This window comes from Hypomesus nipponensis, chromosome 12 (genome assembly GCF_054491055.1).
Source record: "Hypomesus nipponensis isolate SF chromosome 12, ASM5449105v1, whole genome shotgun sequence".
NCBI lineage: Eukaryota > Metazoa > Chordata > Actinopteri > Osmeriformes > Osmeridae > Hypomesus > Hypomesus nipponensis.
This window is the reverse complement of record NC_140372.1, coordinates 4,005,001-4,030,790: the sequence shown is the minus strand read 5'-3', so window position 1 is coordinate 4,030,790 and position 25,790 is coordinate 4,005,001. Positions and strand designations below refer to the sequence as shown.

At 46.8% G+C, this 25,790-nt stretch overlaps 4 protein-coding genes across 6 annotated transcripts; 1 reads left to right on the top strand and 3 right to left on the bottom strand.

Moving 5' to 3' along the window:
- Positions 1 to 68: 68 nt before the first annotated feature.
- LOC146260725 (oxysterol-binding protein-related protein 11-like) lies at positions 69 to 10,242 on the bottom strand. 2 transcript variants are annotated; one of them, XM_084667504.1, is made up of 13 exons: positions 9,699 to 10,242; positions 9,142 to 9,210; positions 8,845 to 9,020; positions 8,419 to 8,498; positions 7,622 to 7,810; positions 6,345 to 6,549; positions 4,900 to 5,045; positions 4,454 to 4,591; positions 3,729 to 4,230; positions 3,420 to 3,606; positions 2,720 to 2,902; positions 2,216 to 2,369; positions 69 to 1,789 (listed from the first exon to the last, which is right to left on the bottom strand). In XM_084667504.1, the coding sequence occupies exons 1-13, from the start codon at positions 9,818 to 9,820 to the stop codon at positions 1,733 to 1,735; spliced, it is 2,208 nt and encodes a 735-aa protein (XP_084523630.1). In that variant the 5' UTR covers positions 9,821 to 10,242; the 3' UTR covers positions 69 to 1,732. The 2 variants fall into 2 exon arrangements, with proteins under 2 accessions (XP_084523630.1, XP_084523631.1); XM_084667505.1 differs by lacking the exon at positions 2,720 to 2,902.
- Positions 9,133 to 15,437, top strand: LOC146260724 (glycerol-3-phosphate dehydrogenase [NAD(+)], cytoplasmic-like). 2 transcript variants are annotated; one of them, XM_084667509.1, is made up of 10 exons: positions 9,133 to 9,235; positions 10,719 to 10,790; positions 11,003 to 11,180; positions 11,516 to 11,656; positions 11,947 to 12,085; positions 12,221 to 12,333; positions 13,130 to 13,249; positions 13,436 to 13,549; positions 13,793 to 13,899; positions 14,151 to 15,437. In XM_084667509.1, exons 2-10 carry the CDS (start codon positions 10,750 to 10,752, stop codon positions 14,245 to 14,247), a joined length of 1,050 nt encoding a protein of 349 aa, XP_084523635.1. In that variant the 5' UTR covers positions 9,133 to 9,235; positions 10,719 to 10,749; the 3' UTR covers positions 14,248 to 15,437. The 2 variants fall into 2 exon arrangements, with proteins under 2 accessions (XP_084523635.1, XP_084523634.1); XM_084667508.1 differs by lacking the exon at positions 9,133 to 9,235 and having other exon boundaries at positions 10,443 to 10,790.
- Positions 15,438 to 15,594: 157 nt separating this feature from the next.
- On the bottom strand, positions 15,595 to 19,486 carry LOC146260723 (uncharacterized). Its single transcript, XM_084667962.1, has 9 exons — positions 19,368 to 19,486; positions 18,087 to 18,158; positions 17,701 to 17,858; positions 17,539 to 17,594; positions 17,227 to 17,441; positions 16,889 to 17,136; positions 16,619 to 16,738; positions 16,259 to 16,406; positions 15,595 to 16,108 (listed from the first exon to the last, which is right to left on the bottom strand). Exons 1-9 carry the CDS (start codon positions 19,369 to 19,371, stop codon positions 15,792 to 15,794), a joined length of 1,338 nt encoding a protein of 445 aa, XP_084524088.1. The 5' UTR covers positions 19,372 to 19,486; the 3' UTR covers positions 15,595 to 15,791.
- Positions 19,487 to 23,953: 4,467 nt separating this feature from the next.
- Positions 23,954 to 25,123, bottom strand: eva1ab (eva-1 homolog A, regulator of programmed cell death b). The gene is made up of 3 exons (XM_084667964.1): positions 25,015 to 25,123; positions 24,383 to 24,703; positions 23,954 to 24,066 (listed from the first exon to the last, which is right to left on the bottom strand). Exons 1-3 carry the CDS (start codon positions 25,121 to 25,123, stop codon positions 23,954 to 23,956), a joined length of 543 nt encoding a protein of 180 aa, XP_084524090.1.
- Positions 25,124 to 25,790: the final 667 nt, after the last annotated feature.

The following is a 25,790-nucleotide window of genomic DNA, read 5'->3' as shown; positions in this document are numbered from 1 at the left end:
ACGTAATAGCATTTTATTTCATCAGCCGAACAAGCAGTACAGAGAACTACTTTCGACAGACAAAATAATACATAATCGATAGGCAATTTATTTTATCGTTCATTATCATCACACATATATAAGACTACAAGTGTCGTGTTACCTTCAACATCAGTGCATTTCACAGGTCAGCAAAACAATGAGATGACCAAGTCAACAGGATATGATGAACTAGCATTTGGGGTTCTGTTTCCACACATCAAAACACACAAACCTATCTTTCTCTCTCTTCAAAAGAGTAGCCTAACATAAATACCCCCCCAAAAAAACATGTACTTGCCTGGCATCATTCACATGATTTATATACAGGATGCGTGTGAAAAGGATACAACAATGGAATAATTAAGACTGTTAGCTGTGATTTGGGAACGCGGAGTAATATTGACACCGGAAGACAAACAGGTGGATACTGCTTAGTAAGGCACCACATCGTGGAGGATCGCTCATCAATGCAAAAGATAAACATTGACTGAAACATTGATTGAATAAAGAGTCTGTTCTCGCTGTTCCTCATTCTGGTTGATTATGTATGTATTATAAACCCTAGATGCAAGCTATGAATACATTTCGGTAGACTGGATAGACAAAAAAAAAAAAACGATTGTTTTCCTTTTTCTAAATCCAAACAAGTCCATCAGCCAATACAAATTTGCACAAGAAAAAAAAAAATCTATGCATCAAAGGGGGGGGGGGAAACACAGCTTATTTTGGTTAAAAGCTTTTAATCATAATGATAACAAATGTGAATGCTGACAACAGCTTCTTGCAGAGTACAAGGTAAACAGAAATGCCTTGTCCATGCATATGTGTGTTTCTATCAGCTGGAGGTCAATTCAGAGCAAGTATCCAAATCCGCCAGAAGGACATTCATTTGTTCTTGTGCACAAATCACAAACATCACAGACAATAACTGCAGTAACTTTCTGGGGAATATTTAAAGAACATAAGATCAGTTGACTTGTATGCAGCATGCCACTATGGCCAAACTCATTCCGTAGACGTCACGCAATTGCCCTACACACATCCACACCCACGAGAACACACACTGCACGTGGTCGAAAAACAAACGTTTTTAGCATAATTCCGTGTCTCAACATGCTCACAGCAAGCTGAGATATCACCAAATAAGGGAATGTGGCTACACCAGGCTTCCCCCTGCCGATAGCACAGGTTTCCCAGAGAACGTCTGGCCTAAACTCCCTTCTATAACAGTGACATACTTGGAACGAGGTAAATAAACTGTAAATAACCCCCCCTCTCCACCCCAAAAATCTCCCTTTCATGACTTTAGTAGAAGCCAACACCAGTTTCACTCATCTGACAATGTTAAGGCTGTGTAGATACTTGAATCTGTACAGGAATATGCCCTCATTGGTATGGTTGACTATACAAAAGGTGATTCAGGGTACAAAAGGGTGCACCTCCAGAACCCCATCGCTTGGTGTGCACGCGTGTGCGTGTGTGCGAGAGAGAAAGAGATATCACGGCTGTCTGGTATCGTCTCCACTTCACTTAGGTGCCTGGACGTGGAGGTCATTCTTTGTCTTAACCACTACAGAACGCCAACCAGCAAATACGCACACACACACACACACGTGCGCACACACACACACGCGCGCACACACACACACACCCCGGGAAGGGGGCGGCGGGCGTGGTTCCATCCGTCGGATTATCCGCCTGGCTGCTGGGACTAAGATTTGAGGGCTGTGTTTTTCCACAGTGGTTTGTGATACACCCAACCTTCACCCTGCCAAAGAGAGATGAGTCATAAACATTAGCCAATAGGTCACATGACACGTCACATGACACACACTGAGCCTGGCATCTTGAGATTCTTTAAAAAGGGATTGACTGTGATCTCAAAGAAAAAATAAATAAACGTACATTAACTTCAAAGTAGACAGATTGAGGTTGTGTAAAGTCAAATCAAATGTATTTGTATAGCCCCTTTTACACGCAAGCATGTTACAGAAGGCTTCACATACGCCCATAGAAATGCCACCTCAACCAACCTAAACTCTCAAGGAAGACAAGGAAAAACTATTATATAATATTATTATATAAAAATAGATTTTCCCATTAGATTTAGCTTTCAGAACAGTTTACAGCATCTCATCGCCCATGCTGCCCTAAGCCACAAAACAAGCCCCCCCAGGGCCAGCGAGCTACGCACCTCGCTGTCAAAGTATCTGGTCCTCCAGGCGGTCTCTGTCTCTCCGCGGTGCCTCTCCTCCGTCCTCTGCCTCTCCTCCAGCAGGCGCTTGTGTTCCGTGGCCTTGTCTATGTCCTTCTGACGCAGAGCTTCTGTCACATGCTGCCACAGCCGCCTGGCACACACACACACACACACACACACGCACACACACATTTACATTTAGTCATTTAGCAGACGCTCTTATCCAGAGCGACTTACAGTAAGTACAGGGACATTCTCCCTGAAGCAAGTAGGGTGAAGTGCCTTGCCCAAGGACACAACGTTGTGGGCTCGGCCGGTAATCGAACCGGCAACCTTCTGATTAATAGCCTGACTCCTGTACAGCCATCTGACTCCCTATACTCCCACATACACACACACACACACACACACACACGATGAGGGGTGATTTTGCAGTGGGGAGAAACGCACACACAGGGCATGCCTTTTCACAGACATCTTTTCTTTTTTCTCAGAGCGGACCTTGATTCGTTTGGTCCTTGCTTGTCAGTGGGCCGGACCCGCTTCTTGGTGACGGGCAGCCGGGTGACGTCCACCACGCGCGTGTCACCGTTGCCGTAGGAGAACTCCAGGACTCCGTTCCACTCTCCCTGCACACGGCACACCACCGCGTTGGTGGTGTTGTGCTTCACCTCCGCAGTCACCCTACATGCACGCACACACACACACGTCGCCATTAAGGACGAAACCGTAAACTGACTGGAAACCAGACAAGTAGACAATGTCAGGCCACAAGACTAGAGGACCCTCCCTCCCCTGTTACAGGTTACAGAACAGGTGACCTGTTACAGAGCATGTTACTGGTTACAGAACATGTGACCTGTTACAGAGCATGTTACTGGTTACAGAACAGGTGACCTGTTACACAGCATGTTACTGGTTCCACAACATGTGACCTGTTACAGAGCATGTTACTGGTTACAGAACATGTGACCTGTTACAGAGCATGTTACTGGTTACAGAACATGTGACCTGTTACAGAGCATGTTACTGGTTCCACAACATGTGACCTGTTACAGAGCATGTTACTGGTTACAGAGCATGTGACCTGTTACAGAACATGTGACCTGTTACAGAGCATGTTACAGAACATGTGACCTGTTACAAAGCATGCAAGCAGCTGGGAACAGCAACCCGCAGGCCTGCAGAAGGGGACACTCACTTGTGCAGCTTGCCTCCATAGAAGGGCTTGGTCTGGAAGGTGATGATGGCCGAGTAGCCCGTCTTGGGGCAGGTGACGTTGACCTTTCCCCCCAGCTCCACCCAGGGCACGGTGAGGATGGAGCGGGCATAGGCACACGGCAGGGTGAACACGTACTCCTCGTCGTGCTCCAGCAGGTGCAGGCAGCCTGGAGACACACACACACACACACACACTCTGGTCAGAAACCCCTCAATAGAAAAGCCCAACTGACATGACGGAGCAGAACTAGGGAGTCTGGATGGGCATCATGGTGAGCGTGTAGCGTACCTTCTCCTATCATGGTGACCCCGATGGACATGCCCATGAACTTGCTCTTGGTCCACACGTGCGTGTTGACGCACATCCTCCTCTCCTGACACTCGGCGTAGAAGCCCGACACCGGAGGGTGATGGGACACCTGCTCGGCCGTGAAGCGCACCTGGTAGAAGTCTGGGGGGCAGCCCTGGATGGGGCTTCCCCGGGCGGTCGGGCAGTCCTGGGCGGGCGGGCAGCCTTGGGCGGGGGGGCTTTCCTGCTGGGCCTCCCTGGTCCTGGGCACCCTCCAGGAGCAGTGGAAGGTCTCCCCGATGATGGGGTTGTAGGGCTTCTTGGCGATGGCTCCCTTGCGGCCCTCGTGGAAGGATGTGAGGTAATACTCCACGAAGCGAACCATGCGCTCCTCGGGGCTGTTGCCGTCGGTGACTGCCACGAAAATGTCCGGGTGGGACATGAAGTCGGCGTACATCTCCAGCAGAGAGCGCTTCTCCAGGATGAAGGTGGGAAGAACCACCTAGACACACACACAGAGAGATAGAATAGCGGTTACAGTAACTGGAGATATTATTCACCCCTCTGCTGTGCTATAATCACCATTCACCTTGGCCTGAGGCCTGCCTTACTATATAGTGTCTTTGTCCACTTGAGCCTCCCATCTAAGACTGTGTGTGTGTGTGTATCTGTGTATCTGTGTGTGTGTGTGTGGGGGGGGGGGGGGGGGGGGGGACTGGACCCACCCGTGTAAGGTCCATGCCCAGTTTGAGCTGTGACAGCAGGTGTAGGATGACACTGCGCTCCTCCTCCACCACCCCCAGGTCCTCCTCCTTGTCAGAGAACGAGTCCTCCGCCTCCTCCTCCTCGTCTATGTCCTCCTGCTGCTCGCGCACACACACACACACACACACGCGCGCGCACGCACGGACAAAAGAGTAGTGTGAGCACACACACACAGACGTGAGGAGTACACACCCATGAAGGCAGGAACATCATATTCACAGCACTCATTATGAAGGGTAGATCCTGGAGGAAAGTTTCTCATGTTTGTTTGAGGAAAAATGCATTTATTGAACATGGGTGGAGTTGACTTGGTTGAGTACAGGCACATACCACACACACACACACACACACAGTGTCAGTCTCCCTGCAGCAGGACCAGTGTCCCCCCCCCCGCCCCCAGTCTTACCCCAGAGAAGCTGCAGGACTCGGTGCTGGTGAGGTCCAGGCGGCTGCCCTCCAGGTCCGCCTGGTCCCCGGGGGGGAACCCCGCCAGGCCGCCTCCGTTGTTCAGCAGCTCAGGCAGCTGGGGCTCCAGCCACTCGATGGTGGGGCCTGCGGAGGAGGAGGAGACAGGCTCACAGCTGCTCATGGTGCCCACACGCTGGCTCCCTAGCCCCAGACCACGGCAGCACAGACCCAGAGCATCCACACACACACACGGCCGGGCACAGCCACCAAGCCGAGGGGAGGGACTGGTCACCCACTGAGCCGTGGAGAGCCACCTGACCCCGGCCACCGACAGAGTATCAGGATACGTTAGGCCCCGCCCCAAAAGGAAACGTCCCCGACCTCCTATTGGATAAGCCCTTTTGGCTTCCCTCCTGATTACTAATCACCACGGAAAAAGGGCGGGGACTATACTAATTAACCTGACTTGAGGTACTTGACAGCTTCGTCTGATTGGGTGTCCCGACGTTCCGTCCCCTGCTTGGGGTCATGAAATATACATGGTGAATAACAAGAGCTTGTATGTCACACTAGGATAAGACCCCGGAACCTCTCTAGCACTATGAAACTGTCAACAAACTTGTTTGCCACATTTCAACCGGGACACTGGTTTTACAAATCAGGCACAGGCCCCAATCTCTCAATCGGTGATCCTTTCATCTGATCTCATGGGTAACCGTGGAGATGGCCAATCAACATTTAATCCAGTTTCTCTGTTTATGATCAGGTTACCTTGGAGACAGCCTGTAAGAATAGGCACTGCTCCTCATCAATTATGGAGAATAATTCCACCACCGTCGAGCCGTGCATTTAGACAGGCTGTCCTGCTGGGAGACCAGAGCTTCGACAGCACAGCTAATGATTTGTGTCTGGAACAGGACGGACACACACACACACACGCCGTCTTTGAAAACTAATATCCTTCTTTCTCAGTATTGCCAGAAACAGGGTCAGTATCAGATGACCGTTAGATAGTAAAACTAGGAGGAGAGGCTCAAACAACAAAGCAGGTGAAGCCATGTTGTCCCTGCAGCTCCACACTCCCTCCTCTGTCAACATCAGATCCAACATGCACTGAGCAGTGAGGGTGAAGGCATGAACACCCACCCCCTCCTGGAACACAAACACACTCAATCAAGCAAGGACACACACACACTCAATCAAGCAAGGACACACACACACAGACTCAATCAGGCAAGGACACACACACACACACACACTCACAGACTCAATCAAACAAGGACACACACACACACACACACCCTCACTCACAGTCACTCACTCACAGTCACTCACTCACTCACAGTCACACTCTCACTCACAGTCACTCACTCACAGTCACACTCTCACTCACAGTCACTCACTCACAGTCACACCCTCACAGCTCCCCTGGTCTGGACTGACCTCCCAGACAGCTGGCCTGCCGGGCCACCTGCTGCAGCTGCAGGATGTGCAGACAGTCGTTGAGGCAGTTCATGGTGGCCATGGAGGTGGCCTTCAGCATGAGCAGGTCCTGGTCCAGGGGAGACAGGGGGGGTCCCGGGGCTGGGGGCAGGCCCTCGATGCCCTGGATCAGGTCCCTGTGCTGCCCCTGGGCCTGCACCATCATCTGGGGAGGAGTGGGGAGGGCCAGGGGACAGATTACAACTGGTGCTAGGTATGTGGAGATGGATTGTGGACAGTTAAGATGGGTGCAGCTCAGCGGTGGAGCATTTCACTGCAGGTAAAAAGATAACAGGTTCAAATCGCCCTGTATCGTGCTCTATTTAAAAGTGTCTGCTATAACGAACACTGTTATAATTATGATTGTGTCTGTGGTTTCATTCCTTTCATTAAATGAGGCTAGTCTAGATTAGGGCTGTCCAACCCTACACTCCTGGAGGTAAACTGTCCTGTTGGTTTCCACGCCAATGCAAGCTGGAAGAAACATGATTCAGCTTGTCACCCTATTATTAGAGTGAGGTGTGCCAGACTATGGTTGGAATGAGTGACTACAGGCCGGTACAGTGGCTCTCCAGGACCAGAGTTGGACAGCCCAGGTGTGGTTGTTGTTTAATGGTTGTTGCTATGGGGAACATGCAAGAAAAATACATGAGAAAAAAAAAAAAAAAAAGAAAGAGAAAAACGTGGTAGTAACTTTTTGGACGCTAACCCCTGCCGGCCCATCCTCCAATCACAAGCCACGATGAGACACAGAAGCAAACACACTTGTGCTACAGGGGATTAGACCCTATCTGGTTTACACTTCCTGTTGGCTTTACAGGGTAACCCAAGACAGAGGCTGCGTCCTTGTCTCACCTCACTGTCTCACCTCCCTGGCATCCATGTCTCACCTCCCTGTCTCACCTCCCTGTCTCACCTCCCTGTCTCACCTCCCTGTCTCACCTCCCTGTCTCACCTCCCTGTCCCACCTCCCTGTCCCACCTCCCTGTCTCACCTCCCTGTCCCACCTCCCTGTCTCACCTCCCTGTCTCACCTCCCTGTCTCACCTCCCTGTCTCACCTCCCTGTCCCACCTCCCTGTCCCACCTCCCTGTCTCACCTCCCTGTCTCACCTCCCTGGCCTCCCTGTCTCACCTCCCTGGCCTCCCTGTCTCACCTCCCTGGCCTCCCTGTCTCACCTCCCTGTCTCACCTCCCTGTCTCACCTCCCTGTCTCACCTCCCTGGCCTCCCTGTCTCACCTCCCTGGCGTCCATCAGGTGGTCAGGCAGCAGCGACCTCCTGCTGGAGTAGAGAGAGGAGCCCTTGTGGAGCTGGGATATGCTGAAGACGGAGGCGGCGTTATGACTGGGCCGGCGCTGAGACAGAGGGGAGCTCCCGCTTCCCTGGGACACCGTGGAGTAGCTGCGGGACTTGGGAGGAGGGTTGCTCTGAGCACACCAACAACATGGGAGAAGAAGAAAAAAAAAAGAGATTAAAGTGATGATACACATGTTCTCTGAGCATAGCCACAAAGAACATTTGAGGGGGGTTTATTTGTATTTTTATGTATTTACCCCCCACAACAGTTTATGTATATATAATGTTTAATATTAGCTTTGGGTATGTTCAGATTAGAATCTGTGAATGATATTAGGACATCAAAGCCAAAGAAACTAACAGTGGAAACTAAACGCTATGATCAACAAAATGTAATCTGTGAACAGGAAGACCCAGGACACAGTGCTGAGTCAGATAAAGGACACGAAACAGGAAGTGATGTACATGCTCTATTCAAGATAGTGTGTCTACATGACAATTAAGTGAAGTGACTGTAGTGAGTGTTAGTGAGAACAAGAGGGAGTAAGAGTGAAAGGGGATAGGAAGACAGTGAAAGAGAGAGAGAGAGAGATAGAGCAAGCCACAGATGGGAGAGAGAAGAGAGGGAGCAACAGAGGAAGCGAGTGATAGGGAGTGAGAGAGAGAGAGAGAGAGAGAGAGAGAGAGAGAGAGAGAGAGAGAGAGAGAGAGAGAGAGAGAGAGAGAGCTCTGGTCTCACCTTCCCCATGGCCTCTGTGTGGTGCTGTGTGCAGATCTGCAGTCTGCTCACCCAGTGTTGTCGCTCTTTGGCGTCTGTGGCTGAGACACACACATACCAGGGAACCTCATTACACATTAAAATGCATTGATCCCTGAGAATGATTAACTTGACAACAGAAGATAATTAGAAAACATTCCGAATCAATACACAATGGATGAGATGTTCCATCGCCAAACCACTCCATTGTCCATTAGTCCAACACTGAGATAATGCTTATTGAGCTTCTTTTTTTCCCTTTTTCTTTTTTTTTTACAGCAGATCAAGCAAAAAGAAAAAAAGTTTGTTTACGGCTATGAACTGAAGTTGGAGCAAGTTGTGATTACAACCAAGGTACTTTTTAGCTCAAATGGAGAGCGTGAGATAAGACTGCGGGTATCTACCAACCCCTGAGTTTGTACTGTTCTCCACTGATGGCGTTGACGGTGAAGGTGTGGGAGTCCTCATCGCTCGGGGATATGACGGCCCCGGCCAGGGGGAGAGTCCCGCGAGGCTTCTGGGGCCTGGACTGTTCATTGACAAAGTACTCCAGTAACCCAGCCTCATTGTTCAACACAAAGAACCTGTAAGAGGCAAATTAACACTAATAAAGCGATTTATTGTTGACGCCAAGTGTGGCTCATTTCAATGACATAATATTGGGTACAAATAGAATAATCCGTTTTGTGCGATCCAGCCACTCACCTGTATTGCCATCCTGTAACCAGATTGGTGTATTTCATCAAGTAGCCATCGATGTTTTCCATGTGGTCACTATATAAAATCAAGACCGATCAGGGTAAGTGTTTACTTATAAACGGTTAATGACATCAACTGGAATTGGCAAACTAGCTTTCTAGTATAAAACATCTGACCTAGTGTCTAGCCGCACAGAGAGACTTGCACTACTTGCTTTACTGGTTGTGCAAGTAGTCTACAAGATAGACCAAAGTTCAATTTCATAAAAAATGTGACTTGTTTGTTGGCTAACTAAATCTAGCAGCTCGTCAGTTAGCAGTTAGCCATAGCCGGGTAGTATTAGCTATTGTGCTAGATAGTTGGACTGCACGCTGTCGCATCCCTATTCATTTGGACTGTGCTCACACTATGCTTCTACACATGACATGGTGGGAATGGTGTCTGTAATAGGACATTTTCACACAGCGGTGCATCTAGTCCACTCTCGGCAACTGTCCAGTAAACCCTGGCAAGCATCATACTATGCTAGTTAGCATAGCATAGCCAGACAGATGTCACCATACCTGTACTGCCAGCCTTTCGAACTAGCCCTCCCAGAACTCGGAGTCCTGTTCTGAGTAAGGACATCAAGCTTGCCTTCACTGTCGGAGATTCGTAATGCCGTTGTTTCTCCTTGCATAGTCATGGCTAGCTCGCTCAAACACTGTCCGTCTGCCAGGGTACCAGCTATCTACCAGCTTAGCTTAAGTGCCAGGATAATACTAGTAACTTTAGCTAATATCTAACAAACTAGCCAGCTACAAACCTCGAGACTAGCTAGGAGGAAGATAGCTAGCTCCGCAATCTTTTCAACAGATTTGTTCAAGTAGGTAGCCAGCTAGCTAGAGTTAGCCTATTTACAGGCCTTGCTTTCAGTGCCATTCCCTATACATGTTTTTTTTAACACCGATTACGCAACGCAGACATTTAGATAGCTATGTAAATAGATTAGCTATCTAGATAGACTATCTAATTGACGGATTAATAATTTCATTACAGTATATTCGAATAAACACGCAAATAATTGTTTACAGTACAATCTGTCACTGAAACACGTGATCAATCCGCGAGAGCTGTCAAAGTGGCATAAACAGTTGACTTCAAAATAAAAGTCCCCAACTTTCTATATCTACTGTGCTTAACTTTTACGATTGTGTTAGTCTCATGATGACACATTGCAAGTCCATTTGCTTCTCGTTTGAAGCTTTAAACTATATATCTACTATTTCTGAGGTTGAGAAAATAAAGTTCCTAGCTGCAGCATTCGACTCACAGTCAATATGTCGTTGATGAATTCTCGGCAAAATGCTCAAATTTCAATGGATGAAAATGCTTGTCATGACAAGCGTACATACCTAGTTTGCCAGACGCACCCTTGTTACTCTACAGCTATGAAGAAGAAAGGAAAAGCTGGCATAGCAGCAGTGAGAGCTAATCAAATCACAGGGTGGAGCATTCTTGTTTAGTTAAAGGATTCTGGGCGTATGAGGAAGTTGACAATCAAACTATTACGACCTGCTGAAAGTACGCTACTCTTTTATCAGGAGTTTTACAGACAACCAGACTATCCAAGAAATGCCTGCAAAGAAAGTATGCATCGTTGGGTCGGGAAACTGGTATGGATTTGTTTTGCCTACACGAATTATGTGTTTAACTGTGACAATTACATGGCTTATTTTCAAATACAAAGTACTGTAGCCTACTAATGAAAAGTAAGGACTTAATAATGTTAGCATAAATTGACATTTATACATTTTGGTTGATCGATTTGGCTAGGTGCCAATATAGTCTCGTGTGAGGTTGAAACCTGACTGTTTCTCTTTTTCAGGGGCTCTGCCATAGCCAAAATCATTGGACACAATGTTAAAGGATCCAACCGCTTTGATCCAATTGTAAACATGTGGGTTTATGAAGAAGTTATCAATGGCAAAAAGTTGAGCGAGATCATTAATACGGAACACGAGAATGTCAAATATCTACCAGGTCACAAACTGCCCAAAAATGTGGTAAGGAGTACTTTTGTGCAGGGAAACGATCAAAGATCCAATCCTTTCGGTGTGAATAGTGCAATTCCACTTAGGTCTGTCAGGGATTTTGATAAATCAGCTATTGATAAGCGGAGTGAACCTTGACCTTTATTCCTCATCATTAAGGGCCTTGAACACATTAAGGACTGTCATTACCTGGCACAGTGCCATGTGTTCACATCGTGAAATACTTATCTCCTTAGGAGAGGCGAGATAGCTTACATTTGACATGATTTCTTTCATATGAATGGTAGGTCCACATCCAGAAGATCACCCGTCAATGTAATCAAAGCTGATGTCTCGGCCCCCCTCAGGTTGCAGTTCCCGAGGTGACCGAGGCGGTGAAAGGAGCCAGTGTGCTGGTGTTTGTCATCCCTCACCAGTTCATCGGGAAGCTCTGTGATCAGATGAAACCACACATCATAGAGGGGACCATCGGGATCTCCCTCATCAAAGTAAGAGCAGCTTGGTATAGATCTTGATCTTTTAGGTAGGAAAACACTATCATGTCTCTTGGCGCTCTGACTTTGCCGTCTTGCTATCTGTGTAAGATACGGACGCCTCTGTTGAGTAACTCAGAGGAATCCTGTATGATCTGATCACAGGCTCTAAAAACAGTTTCAAAGTGTTAAGAAAATGTGGCCTAAACTTTGCTGTCAGTCACCGCACAAATTCTGCAGAGAGAGAAACAAGGAGGGAGGAGAAAGGGGGAAAAACATGATCTTCCTCTCTGTTCCTCGTCCAGGGTATCGACGAGGGTCCGAAGGGTCTGAAGCTGATCTCTGACATCATCAGAGAGAAACTGGAGATAGAAGTCAGCGTGTTGATGGGGGCCAACATCGCCAGCGAGGTTGCAGACGAGAAGTTCTGTGAGACCACCATTGGTAAGGTCCTCGTTCTGCTTTTAACGTCAAACACCACCATTTCTTTTTAAAGGTTTTTGTTGAGGTTGTACAAATCACAGTCTCTCTACTCGCCCCGGAAACTTCAGTTACACGTTCAAATCTTTACTGAAACAGGGGCGAAGAACGAGCCAAACGGCCAGGTGTTTAAAGAGCTGCTCCAGACACCAAACTTCAGGATCACCGTGGTGCAGGAGAGTGACACGGTGGAGCTGTGTGGAGCTCTGAAGGTACAGCCCTCCACATGACAGTTACAGCCCTCCACATGAGCAGTTACAGCCCTCCACATGAACAGTTACAGCCCTCCACATGAACAGTTACAGCCCTCCACATGAACAGTTACAGCCCTCCACATGGAACAGTTACAGCCCTCCACATGAACAGTTACAGCCCTCCACATGAACAGTTACAGCCCTCCACATGAACAGTTACAGCCCTCCACATGGAACAGTTACAGCCCTCCACATGAACAGTTACAGCCCTCCACATAAACAGTTACAGCCCTCCACATGAACAGTTACAGCCCTCCACATAAACAGTTACAGCCCTCCACATGAGCAGTTACAGCCCTCCACATGAGCAGTTACAGCCCTCCACATGGAGCCCTCCACATGACAGTTACAGCCCTCCACATGGAACAGTTACATCCAAACAGTGACATACAACCGAGAGTCAAGGATCAGAAGTGCACAGTCAGGGTCTGCATATATTATTTGCATTTGTCAAAAAACCATAAAACTATCGATCAATCAAACAAAACCACAGAAGAACATTCACCAGTCTCCCTTCATGTAAACAATGAATTCAAACAAATTTAGGCCAAAACGTTTTTAACCAAAATGTATCCTAATTCCTATCCTAAAGAGTCCACTAAATGAACACATGAACTGTCAGATCTATAAAGATTTCAAGCAAACACAAACACTGTTTGACCTCACCCAGGTGCTTGGTGAACAGTATTAGCTGTGAGTTAACGCTGCTGGGGTATGGTGTGCATGCTCACGTCTTCCCGTCTGTCTGGCCCAGAACATCGTTGCCGTGGGAGCAGGTTTCTGTGACGGTCTGGGCTTCGGGGACAACACCAAGGCTGCCGTCATCCGTCTGGGCCTCATGGAGATGGTGTCCTTCTCCAAGCTCTTCTGCAAGGTCTGGAAGAAATGCCTTTCAAACTCAGGATCCAATTTAGGTTACAGCAGGAACACAAACACACACATATACTATATATGAATGAACGATAAGATGGACTATATGGACAAATAGCAAGACTGAAATGTGATCTATACTGATTGATTACCAGGAACACATCATAACTCCTTGACTCCTCCCCTGAAGGGCCAGGTCAGCTCCGTCACCTTCCTGGAGAGCTGCGGCGTGGCCGACCTCATCACCACCTGCTACGGGGGACGCAACCGCAAGGTGGCCGAGGCCTTCGCCAAGTCCTCCAAGGTCAGTACCCACCAGGCCAAGTCCTCCAAGGTCAGTCCCACCAGGCCAAGTCCTCCAGGGTCAGTGCCACCAGGCCAAGTCCTCCAAGGTCAGTACCCACCAGGCCAAGTCCTCCAGGGTCAGTACCCACCAGGCCAAGTCCTCCAGGGTCTGTACCCACCAGGCCAAGTCCTCCAGGGTCAGACCCACAAGTCACCTACACCTCTGTGGAATATTAAAATGTGTGTGTGTGTGTGTCTGCAGTCTATTGAGGAGCTGGAGGTAGAGATGCTCAACGGTCAGAAGCTACAAGGTCCACAAACCTCTGCTGAGGTGTACAAGATTCTGATGAAAAGAGACATGGTGAAACAGTAAGTCCGATATCTCCCTCTCTTTAAAGAGGCGTTAGCATTAGTATGACCATTAGCCTTAGCATGAACATTAGCCTTAGCATGAACATTAGCATTAACACTAGCATTAACAGTTAACACTAGCATTAGCCAACACTGGCCTCTGTCCTTTTCACGAGCCAAAACAATGTGGTTTATTAACCGCTGCAACATCAAAGCGGTACGTCAATGCCTACGTTTACAACTTGGTGCCGTGTGTGTCTGCCTCTCAGGTACCCGCTGTTTGCAGCTGTGTATCAGATCTGCTTTGAGGGCAGAGCGGTGCAGGAGTTCATCACCTGCCTTCAGAACCACCCTCAGCACATGTGAAGCTGCCCTCAGCCAGAGACCAGTCCTGCAGTAACGCTTCTCTACCACCAGAGGGGGGATTCTCTAAAACCCCAAGCATCCGCACACTGTGCCTGTTAGAAAAACATATCAAAATATGTTTTATGTTAAATGGGTTTTTGACTAGCTCTATTCACTAAATGTTTTGTTGGTAATTGTACCTGAGTGCCAATGCAATTATGAAACGCACACTATTTGAAATGTGGTTTTTGTTGTGTCTAAATAATGAAACACGTTTGTTTTTTAAACAACTTTTTTTGTACTGCAGAACTAGTGTTTATCTAAATAAAAAAAATTGTTTTCCTTCATGTATTACCCCCATCTCTGGCTCTCCCACAGGCACGCCCCCCCCCCCCCCCCCCAACCTCCAGGTGAACGGGCATTAGGGTCTGAGGGGGTGGAGCCTCCTAGGGGGGTGGAGCCTCCTAGGGGGGTGGAGCCTCCTAGGGGGGTGGAGCCTCCTAAGGCGGTGTCTGATTGGGCCCAGATCCTCCGTCACGGAATCGCACATTCCAAATCTACATTTCATTCAGCTTTATTTAAATCATTAACTTCAGTAAAGTACAGCAGAAGCAGAAGCCTTGTTTTGATCAGAAAAAATATAAAATGTTTTTCATGCATCTAAACTTCAAAATGGGATTGAAGACTAGGTCACTTGGGACATACTATTAGTGGTGCAGCTCTGATCATGGATCAGTGATACAGCAAAGTACAGCCTTATTTTGGAAACCATCGCCCATGTTATGGGTTGTATGCCCCCGGCCCTTATGTACACTCTTCACATAGACATGACTACTGTATGTTTGTGCTTGGTGCTGTACATACTGTCAATGTATGACTATCAGTTCAGGTACTGGGTTTATAAGTATTAGACAACAAGATGATTAGCAGAGATAAAACAATTTTGAATGGAAGTCAATGGTCAAGCCCCACTAGGATACAAAAAACTACGTGTGTGTGTGTGTGTATATGTGTGTGTGCGTGAGAGAGAGAAATGTACTGGACATGAATGTGTCTGTGGTCAGGGCATGTGATGGATCTGTCTGTGGTCAGGGCATGTGATGGATCTGTCTGTGGTCAGGGCATGTGATGGATCCCACGTCAAATGGAAGTTCACTGTTTTCAGCTTAAATTACAGCTGTGGCCCAAATAAAGAACATCTTTTCACAACATTTATATTTATTGGAGTTTTATCCAAATAATTATTGTTTTAAAGAGCTTATTCCCATATATGATATATTCCCATATATGATTAATTTGTCTAGTTATAGTGCCATGTTGTGCTGATTGTGAAAAATAATAGTTCAAAACGTAAACTATTTCCATTAATCTTAAGAAAATTCAATCGGCAACAATCTAAAGGAACGTTCATAAGATTATAGCAACAAATCCATTTAGATTTTAATGAGAAAGTCTATTTGTATTTACACAGCAAAAAATATTGATTGTATTTTATACAACCATATATATACATATACCATTTGTAAGTATGGTAAATTGTTCTCTGACACTGTTCTCTGCATGTTTTATTTGAAGCCAAGAGTTGTGTTTAAGGCAGGGTCAGATTTAGCTAAAATAGTTTTCATCACAAAACATGAGAGAGATCCTTTCTTCAGGACCATGTCAATGGTGGCCCGCGCTCTGTCCATCCTCACTGCCTCCACCTTTACTGCCTCCATCTCAGCATCGTTGATCACCCTCTCCTGCAGAAGTCCATCCAGCAGTTCATCCAGGACAGGCATCGTCACTCGCTCCACAAACGCCAGTCTTGCAGAGCGCAGCTGCTCCTCTGCAGAGCCCTTCTGAGCATGCTCAGTCTGTCTGCTTTCCATCGATGAGGAACCTGGTTGTGTGGAGGAAACCCAGATGTGTTCAGCTGTACTGTGCTGACTGATTCTGGCATCAGGTTGGTGGACGTTGCTGCCAGTCATTCACCTCAGTAAAGTACTGCAGAAACAGAAGCCTGAATGTGGACCCTGAGGATGTCCTGTACCTGTTAGAGGAACACGTGCTGCCCACACCTCCTCTCCTTCTCCCGCTCTCTCCAGAAGCCTCAGCCTCACCTGCTCTGTGTCGGCACTCAGAAACACCTGGAAGGTGGGGTGGTAGTTTGGACCGTAGTCCCAGTAGACATGAGCACGCTGGAACACAGATGAGAGCATTGTTAACTGCTAAATCTGAACCATTCAAATCCATCTGTCAGGTTTGGACGAGACAAGGCCAATGGATAATGAGATAATAATATATAAGGGAACTACATTAGTATGAAATAAACTCAGATAATATAAAGGTTTTGAACCTAAAGTGACATCATTAGACAACAGCATTATTATACTATAATGAGTGAGTTTACCTTAGGTTGGATCATATCTCCCTCCACCACATCACAGCAGAGACTGTAGACTTCTCCACGAGAGAGTGTGCAGTCTGAACATACACCTATGTAGGAGCTCAAACTGTGCATCCTCCCCACCTGAAACAAGACAATGTATTCAACATGTCAGCATTTCACCCTCTTGGCAACTTCTACCCTTTATTTGACCACTTTCACCCTTTTCAGGGCTTGTGGTGCAACCATAGTGATTCATATACTGATGTGTTTTGGGTGTGTTGGAAGGACTACCTCTTGGAGTGGAACGTTGTGTGGTAGAACCACCAGGTTGAGAACAGAGCACAGGGAGCGTAGTGGTTGGAGGAAGGGCAGCACCTGCCCCCTGGTGGTGAGGAAGGGTATGTACCATCTCACCAGACCCCACAGGGACAGGTCTGTGATGTTCACCACCACATGTGTGTCAGTCACCCTCAGGGGAGGCAAAAGCTCCACATCATCACCACTGACATGAGCCACAGACAAGGAGTCAAGACCCTCTCCTGTAAGACAGACAGGTTTCAGTCAGCAGTATTTCAGAGCTGAGCAGGGTAAGCGTGGTGTTACTGGGTTGTGAGAGGTGTGGAACTCACCAGAGAGAATCTCACAGTGTGGGAGGTGCAGCTGACAGACAGAGCCCTGAGGACAGCTGATGTTGAACAGGGGTCCTGCAGGGGTCCGGCCTCTGGAGAGCAGCAAACCTTCGTCCCATTGGACAGTTCTGTAGAGCACCTCCCCCTCTCCCTTCATCTGAAAGGCCAGACCTGTCAACCTGCACTGGAACACACCTGCATGGGGGCACTGGAGCCTGGGGGACACCGGACAACAGTGATAATGTCCTTCATGGTAAAAATACAGAGGAGAAGATGAATAATACCTCTGATACCGTAGAAGTGAACCATCACCTGTATGAAGTCTCTGAAGGTTGTGAGGTGAATTCAGGCATCACAGACATTGGGATCTGGTAAGAAAAGAGACATTCAAATCATTAAAATGTAACTTTTTCACATCCCTGTCACTTTGGAATAACAACTGTACCTGAGCAGATAATCTGCTAGTCTACGTACCGGTCCTTGTGGTTCCCTGTGCGCAGGTTCATGGTTTAATCTGGTGTGTGGAGATCTCTGTGGTTTAATCACTGAGCTGTGGTGAGAAGGTCTGGACGTCTGGGAGCCAAAGCCAGAGCTCCTCAGAGACAGGACATCAGATCTACCACCTCTCCTCTCTGTAGAGAAACACAGCAGGTCAGACCAGCTACTGGGCTGGTTAGCTTCCTACTCAGGGACCACACTACACAACATTCAACTGACTGACAACAACAGACATACAGGCAAACTGACAGTTTGGCAGACAGACAAAGAGGTAGACAGACATACAGTAAGGCAGACAGATAAACAGACTGACAGGTAGTTAGGTAGACAGACAGACAGACAGGTACAGTCAGGCAACTTACTCTCAGGCCTCAATCCAGACTCAGATATCCAACCAGAATCACCGTCTGTCTCAGCTCTGCTGTCTCCACTCACTGCACAACAACAACAACATACAAACTAAACAAGTTCAAGTATTATGTATCATGTGACCTCCATGGACAAAGACAGAGAACAATACAGACTAACACACAGACAGATGGAGCTCAGTGGTTAAATATTTCACCGTAGCTTATTACCAGTCACAGGTTCAAATACCCCTAAATGTTGCTTTGGATACATTTGTTTGTAAAATAAATGTAATACATACATATGTCTTTGAATTGAAAATTTTACATATGAAATATAAAAATGATGGGTGTTGAATTGGTTCTACGAACAAGTATGTATGTACCAGAGCTGCTGTTAGTAAAGTAAATAGTTAGATACTAACTGCTTGGAGGAACATCTTCTATACTCCTGGCTCCTGTCAGAGGCAGTGTTGATGTCTGATACTCTTCTGAACTCCAGTTCATTTCTTTACTGACATCCATCTCAGGGTAAAAAACATCTCCACTGTTTGCTGCCACCATCTCATCTATCTTGTTCAGCAGCTCAGTGACCTGAGTGTCATCATCCCTGTTCTTATTGTTGAGGACATGATACCTGTTCCCACATTTCTCAACAAGCCACTGGAGGGCCTTCCCCTCTCTCTCAATGTGCTGCTCAATGGTTGTGTCTCTCACACTGTCCCAACAAGTGAACAGCACTATAGTGTGACTCCAGACTCTCTCACTGAGAAGCTCTAGGTGTCCCTGTATAGAATTGGCTTCTTCATCTCTGAATGAGAGATCCAGCTGTATGACCAGGAGGACAGTGTGGGGTCCTGGAGGACACAGAGACACACTGCGTACTATCTCCTGTTTAACCAGCTCAGTAGTCCTCTCTACAGGGTAATTACTCCAACATCCTGGAGTGTCGACCACAGTGACCTGCCTCCCTGCTACTTCTCCCTGTCTCTTCACACACTGAGCAGCTGTCCTCAGGTCAAACTCCCCAGGATGGTGTTTCCAAAATGATTTTATGAGTTTAAAGGTTGTGTTGAAGAAGCGTCTATACTACACAGCAATAATGTGAGTTTCAGAAATGTTTTCTGTTCATAACTGTTTACTTCAATCTACAAGAAATATATCTGCACAATACTGGTCAACAATAATTGAACTGGCATTTTCTCATACTATTCCTTGTCTCTGCATAGCCAGTATACTGCGTGTCACTTTGATTAATCACACCAAGACTCTGGGTGGACACTGAAATAAACTCACCCATTAGTGATCTGAGAGTCGCTCTGTAGCTGCATCTTCATCAGCATCGGTTGTGCTCTCTTTTCCTCTGCCCTCCTTCTCTCCTCTATCTTCTCCAGGATCTCTCTGTCCATCTCATAATGGCCTCCTCTGTTTGCTGCCACCATCTCCTCTATCTTGTCCAGCAGCTCAGTGACCTGAGTGTCATCACCCCTGTTCTCATTGTTGAGGACATGATACCTGTTCCCACATTTCTCAACAAGCCACTGGAGGGCCTTCCCTTCTGTCTCAATGTGCTGCTCAATGGTCGTGTCTCCCAGACAGTCCCCATGAGTGAACAGCACTACAGTGTGACTCCAGACTCTCTCAGTGAGAAGCTGCAGGTGTCCCTCTACTGATCTTCTGTGTTCCTCTGTGAACACATCATTAAAGTCTATAACCAGGAGGAGAGTGTGGGGTCCTGGAGGACACAGAGAAACACTGTGTACTATCTCCTGTTTAACCAGCTCAGAAGTGTACACTACAGGGAGAATCCTCCACCATCCTGGAGTGTCGACCACAGTGACCTGCCTCCCTGCTACTTCTCCCTGTCTCTTCACACACTGAGCAGTTGTCCTCAGGTCAAACTCCTCTCTGCCCAGGATGGTGTTTCCTGATGAACTCTTTCCATCTTCTCTCCCCCCCAGCAGCACAATCCTCAGCTCTGAGAGATGGAGGGATTCACCTGTCAGAGAGAGTTGGGTAGAGAGAGACACAAAGAGTGAGAAGGAGAGAGGAGAAACAGAGAGAAAGAGATAGATTTTTTTATAGCTTTTTCATGTTGTAAATGTACTCAGTGGTGGCTCCTGAAAAAAATCTTAGGGAGGGCAATCTTTCTGATAATTATAAATTATAAATATTAATTTGTTGCTTATTAACTAATACAGTGATCCCTTTTGTGTCCATACTAGATAGCAACACACAACAGAAAGATTTCGCCTCTAGCTACATAAGTTACAGGTGGAAAGCTCTGTAAGAAATGAGCATCCAGGCTCACCTTTATAAGCAATAATTGCATGGGTCCACAATTAATTATTCCACTTATTCATTACTTACATTAATCCAATGTTGTGTAATGTAAAATAGCTAAACAAGACACATCATTTAAAAGATATGTCCAGCAACAACATGAAGACATGCAGGGGCAGCATACAGCCTAAGTCAATACCAGAAGCATTTATTGACTGATCTTGAAAGCAATGGCTTACAAAAGAAAAATAAGTTATGTCTTTGGCAGCTCATGTTTCTTTATCTTTTCTGAGAGATGGTGCATGTCTGTTACACCAGTCGCTGTCCAGGCAGTGTTGTCTGCCGTGCCACCTTCAGGGTGAAAGAGTAGACAGGGGCAGAGTTCAGGGCAGGGGTCGCAGAAGACGGCAATGTATACGTCGCAGCGTGCTAGCCAGGTTTTTCGTTCTTATCAATTTTTTTTTGAAAAAACCTGGTGTAGGACTTAAACTTGGTCTAAGAGATCCTAAATGTTTTGTTGCCAATTTATCGTGATAGGTTCACCGACTACAAGGAACTAAGAAAACAAAAAGACAATTGAGCTGCACTGAACGCTAGCCATCTTGACAGTAGTATGTGAATTGATTGACGATGCTACTGCTGCTTCCCGCTCTTTTTGGTTAGTTGAAAGCTCGTAAGTGCAAGGCCTACCGGAACCCATAGAGATTGTGTCAGAGCCTGTTTAACGATAATATATGGATCATCTTAGACATTCTCTGATTGTATTGAAAGCTCTGATATTTGAAAAAGTCGATTTTACATGACAGTCTATGAGAGACTTCAGAAGGGGCGGGACCATTTGAAGCACGACTTTAGCCTGATTGGACATTTCGTGGCAGATCATACGCCTAGATTGGAACACTGAAAACGATTTGCCGTTGCCGTGATAGAAATGGTTAGAAAAATCCCTCCATTTCCCGTTTGGCAGTGCGTCGCTCATATTGCCCTAATGAACACACCGCCCCTGAATGTACTGAAAGATGGAATTATGGTAAATCCTACTCTGGTGGTAAATAAAACTGTTGACAAACTACAGTGTTTTCTTAATCCAATACACATTTAACACGTCCTGAGATGGTGCAATAAAAACCTTAAAAAGTTGGCCTTAACAGTCGCTGACATCGAGGCGTTGTTAGACATAAAACTCAAATGGGGCACAGGCCCCTAATTCATATCCCTTTTTTTTTCAAGCTTGCTGCGCTCAATGCACAACTAGGCTAACCTTACTTTAAGGGACGTGATCAGCTTTGGCAGGGACATAAATAGTTAATGCCAGCGCTCACATTTTTTTGCATTCATTTGAGTGCAAATATTGTTTTTTTTAACTTCATGTAATATTGTTTTCATGTTTTAGTCAAAATAAGATGATTAGTTGGCCTATCATTTAGAAGCATCTTTAGTTGTCATGTTTTCTTAGCCTACCTCAATTCTGACTTGTGTGCTGAGTCAGATGCCAGGGGGATATTCCAGAGAGCAGGTTATGTGACATACCCAGGGAAATTAACTCCCCAGCTGAAACTCAGCGTTGTAGCAACATTGTGAATCAGCTGTTGGGTTAATTTACCCAGTTATGTTGCATAACCTGCTTTCTGGAATACCCCCCTGGCGTTGATTGGGATACTGTGTAATTTTTTTCCAGGATTATCAATCTAATTTAATGCACTGACTAATGAAGTAAATTGTTAAAACTCAAACTTTAGATTTATACTGGGGCACGTGCCCCAGTAAAAAGGGTCTAAGAACGCCCCTGGCTAACATGATACACTTCCTGTTCGTGGTAACATTTTTAGGACTGAAACACTGAAATTAAGATAGTTTACCTGAAGCCATTGTTGATTCTTCTATTTTTGGGTTCCCTCTCTTTTTACTCCAGGAGAAAACGGAGTAGGCCTACGAGCGTGGTCAAAAAATATCCAACTTGCTAATAATCTTGCCAAGAATCTTGAAATGTGGGTATTATTGCCGTTTTAAAATGAATCTGGCCAACAATTAATTTGACTTAATTTACATTTACCCACACCACACAGCCTAAACCTAGGACGACGAGGGCAAGTTGTCTGTTAGTGAAGGAGGAGGTAGACCAAAGTTGTTTTTGAGGATGACTGAGTGCCACGTCACAGGTACTGTACACAGGTGTAAAAAAAAAAGTGTTTGGATAAGCGCTTCAAAATAACTTGAATAACTGGCGGCCATTAGCGTTGCTTCCCTGTCAGACATGTTGCGTTGATACTTCATCTGGCAGGATATAAAAATCACAGCGTTGATACTGTAATGATACTAGAAAACATCCTCAACAACATTGTAACTGATACATTTTCAAGTTTTGCCTTTTAAATCTACTTTGCTGAGATAATACGAAATGTCGATCTTTAAAAATGTGTTTGCAGAATATGTTAGTGACAAATGGTTTACATTAAACTGTGTCTCTTGTTAAAGAACTAGGTCAGCTCATTAAATGTCCTTTCCTCAGAACTCTGCAGCAGTGGATAGTACAGTGAGAGTGAACCAAAGACTTATATACAGGGGGTGAACAGATGAAAGAGAATTACACAGTTAGAAAAAGAAAAGAAGGAGATTTACAATTCCCCTTTACTGACCAACCATGTCAACATGATTGGTTCATTCTTTAATAGAGCAAGGAAACCTCAAGTTTAATGGAAACAAAATAGCGATACAATAAAAAAAGACACATTAAGTAGATGCATTTTCAATTATACAGGCCTTCCACAGGGGCTCAGTTCTAATGGGGGTCTGAGGCAGGCACTGCCCCATGTCTAGCTTGGTTTGTCGACATCTCTTGATGAGAAGCCTCTTCTAGGTGGTACTCACTCCTGTCTCTCCATAAACAAACATAACCCCTGTGAGTGACCCCACCCTCACAGAGTAGAGTATACTATATGGGGGTCAGATGGCTGAGCGGTTAGGGAATCGTGCTATAAATCAGAAGGTTGCCGATTTGATTCCCGGCCGTGCAAAATGACGTTGTGTCCTTGGGCAAGGCACTTCACCCTACTTGCCCCGGGGTAATGTCCCTGTACGTACTGTAAGTCGCTCTGGATAAGAGCGTCTGCTAAATGACTACATGTTAATGTAAATACTACATCATGTCCTCAGCCCTCTCCTCAATCCTCTCCTCAGCCCTCTCTCCTCTCCTCAGCCCTCTCTCCTCAGCTCACCCCTTCACCTCTCCTCCCCTCTCCTCTCCCCTCTCCTCAGCCCTCTCTCCTCTCTCTCATTTATCACATAAATATCTCCCCATCTCGAACACAGCAAAACTCTGGCTCATTTCCGGCTCCATAGGCTTCCACAGACTGCCTGCTGGCCCTCCTGCCTCTGGAGGGCGCTTTTGACTCACACCAGAGACTGTAACTGCTGTGAGAAGAAGGCAGCTGTGTCCTCTTAATCATGGGAAAAAGAGGCACATATAAACCATACACACAAAGTCACAAATATAATAAAAACACACACAAACACACACACCCCAACCCACACACTCCTAGGCTGTCCCTCAGTAGTAGTGGTTGAGGCCGTGTGTGATGGTGTTCAGGTCAGGCTGTCCCTCAGTAGTAGTGGTTGAGGCCGTGTGTGATGGTGTTCAGGTCAGGCTGTCCGTTGATCCAGATCTCTCGGAGGATCCTCTCTCTGTCCTCCAGCCTCTGCGCTCGCTCCAACTCTGCAGACCAGAGCAAGACAAGACAAGGGAGAAGGGACTTCAAATGCTCCAATCTCTGTTGGTTTGTTTGCTTGTGACGTGTGTGAGTTGATGTGTTCCTGTGTGTGTGTGTGTGTACTGATGCATTGATGCTTGTGTACTCGCTGATGCATTCCTGTGTGTTTCTATGTGTGTTGATGTGTTTGAAGTGAGCGAGAGAGATGGCTGTTAGGTTGTAAGATACTTAAGGACCATGAACAGAAGCAGAGCATCACCATGTCTCAGCATACTACACATGGTCACCACAGGGAGTGTGTGTGTGTGAGTGTATGTTCACCTTCTGCCGACGTGAACACACTCGTGCGCACCAGCGTTCTCTCCGACTGCCTCCGTCTCCGTGACGACAGATCGGCAGTGAGGTCATCCAAGTCCCCCGACCGGCTGTCCTCGCCAGTCTCCGCCACTGCAGGGTGGTGTATGGGACAGTGGGGGTCGCCACGGTGATGACGAGGGCGACTGTCGTCGTGGCGACGTCGCCTCCTGCTGCTATAGTGACAGTCGGTCCGGCAGTGTACTTGGAAGACGAGCGCACAGAGTGTGAGGAGGAGCCCCACACACATCCCGCTGACGAAGACCAGCGCTGCCCTCTCTGGATGGTCTGGGGGCCGGCGGGTGTGGGGGGTGTGGGGGGGTAGAGAGAGAGAGAGATGGTGGGGTAGAGGATACAAAGATATGGTGGGGGGCCAGTAGAGAGAGGGTGTTGGGGGGGTAGAGAGAGAGATGAGGGGTAGAGAGAGGATAGGATGGGGGGAGAAGGAGAGAGATGGGGGGAGACATAGGGCAAGGGGTGAGAGAAAGAGAGAGAGAGAGAGGGGCAAAGATGAGGATAGAAGGCAAAATTAAATAGCAGTAGTTGAACCGTAGAGCTTATAAAATACCACCTTCATCCATACTTGTTGCTTAGTTTACCTGCTAGAAAGGTGTAGGCTGCCAAGGCATTGCTTAGCAACGCCATCTCCTGGGAAAAGCCCTTCACTTCCATATTTGGGCTCGGAGTTCCAGTGGGCGGAACACTCATGATGTCACTGGGAATGTCTCTCTGACAGGTATTAAGGAGCAGGTTCCCTCCCTCCTATATCCTCTCCTTCCTCCCTTCTTCCTCTTCCTCTCCCCTCTGCTTCCAGGCGTCCTCTCAGAACAGCAGAGGGTGCTCCCTGTCTGTGGGGGTTAGGGTCGCACGACAGAGACAGAGAGAAGGAGAGAGAGACAGAGAGAGAGAAAGAAAGAGAAAGAGAGAAATAGAAAGAAAGGGAGAAAGAGAGAGAGAGAGAGAGAGAGAGAGAGAGAGAGAGAGAAAGAGAGGGAGAGAGAGAGAAAGAAAGAAAGAAAGAGAGAGGGAGAAAGAGAGAGAGGGAGAGAGAGAGAGAGAGAGAGAGAGAGAAATGACAGATGGCAAAAGAGATACAAGTGTTATGATAAATAATAGACGTTTAATGAGGGTAGCCCTCACACACTCCTCAAACACAGTACCCTCACACACACACACACACACATCTAAAACACAAGCACGCAGATATTAATTCTCCCCTGGTTCTCCTATGGCCTTGTGGTTGTATCATCAGTACGATGAGAACACACCCTTTGGCTGAGAGTGACCCACTAACACTGGGTTACTCTGCAGTGCTGGAGGACCCTGCTCACCACACACACACACACACACGTGAATAAACATACTTTGTGAATAG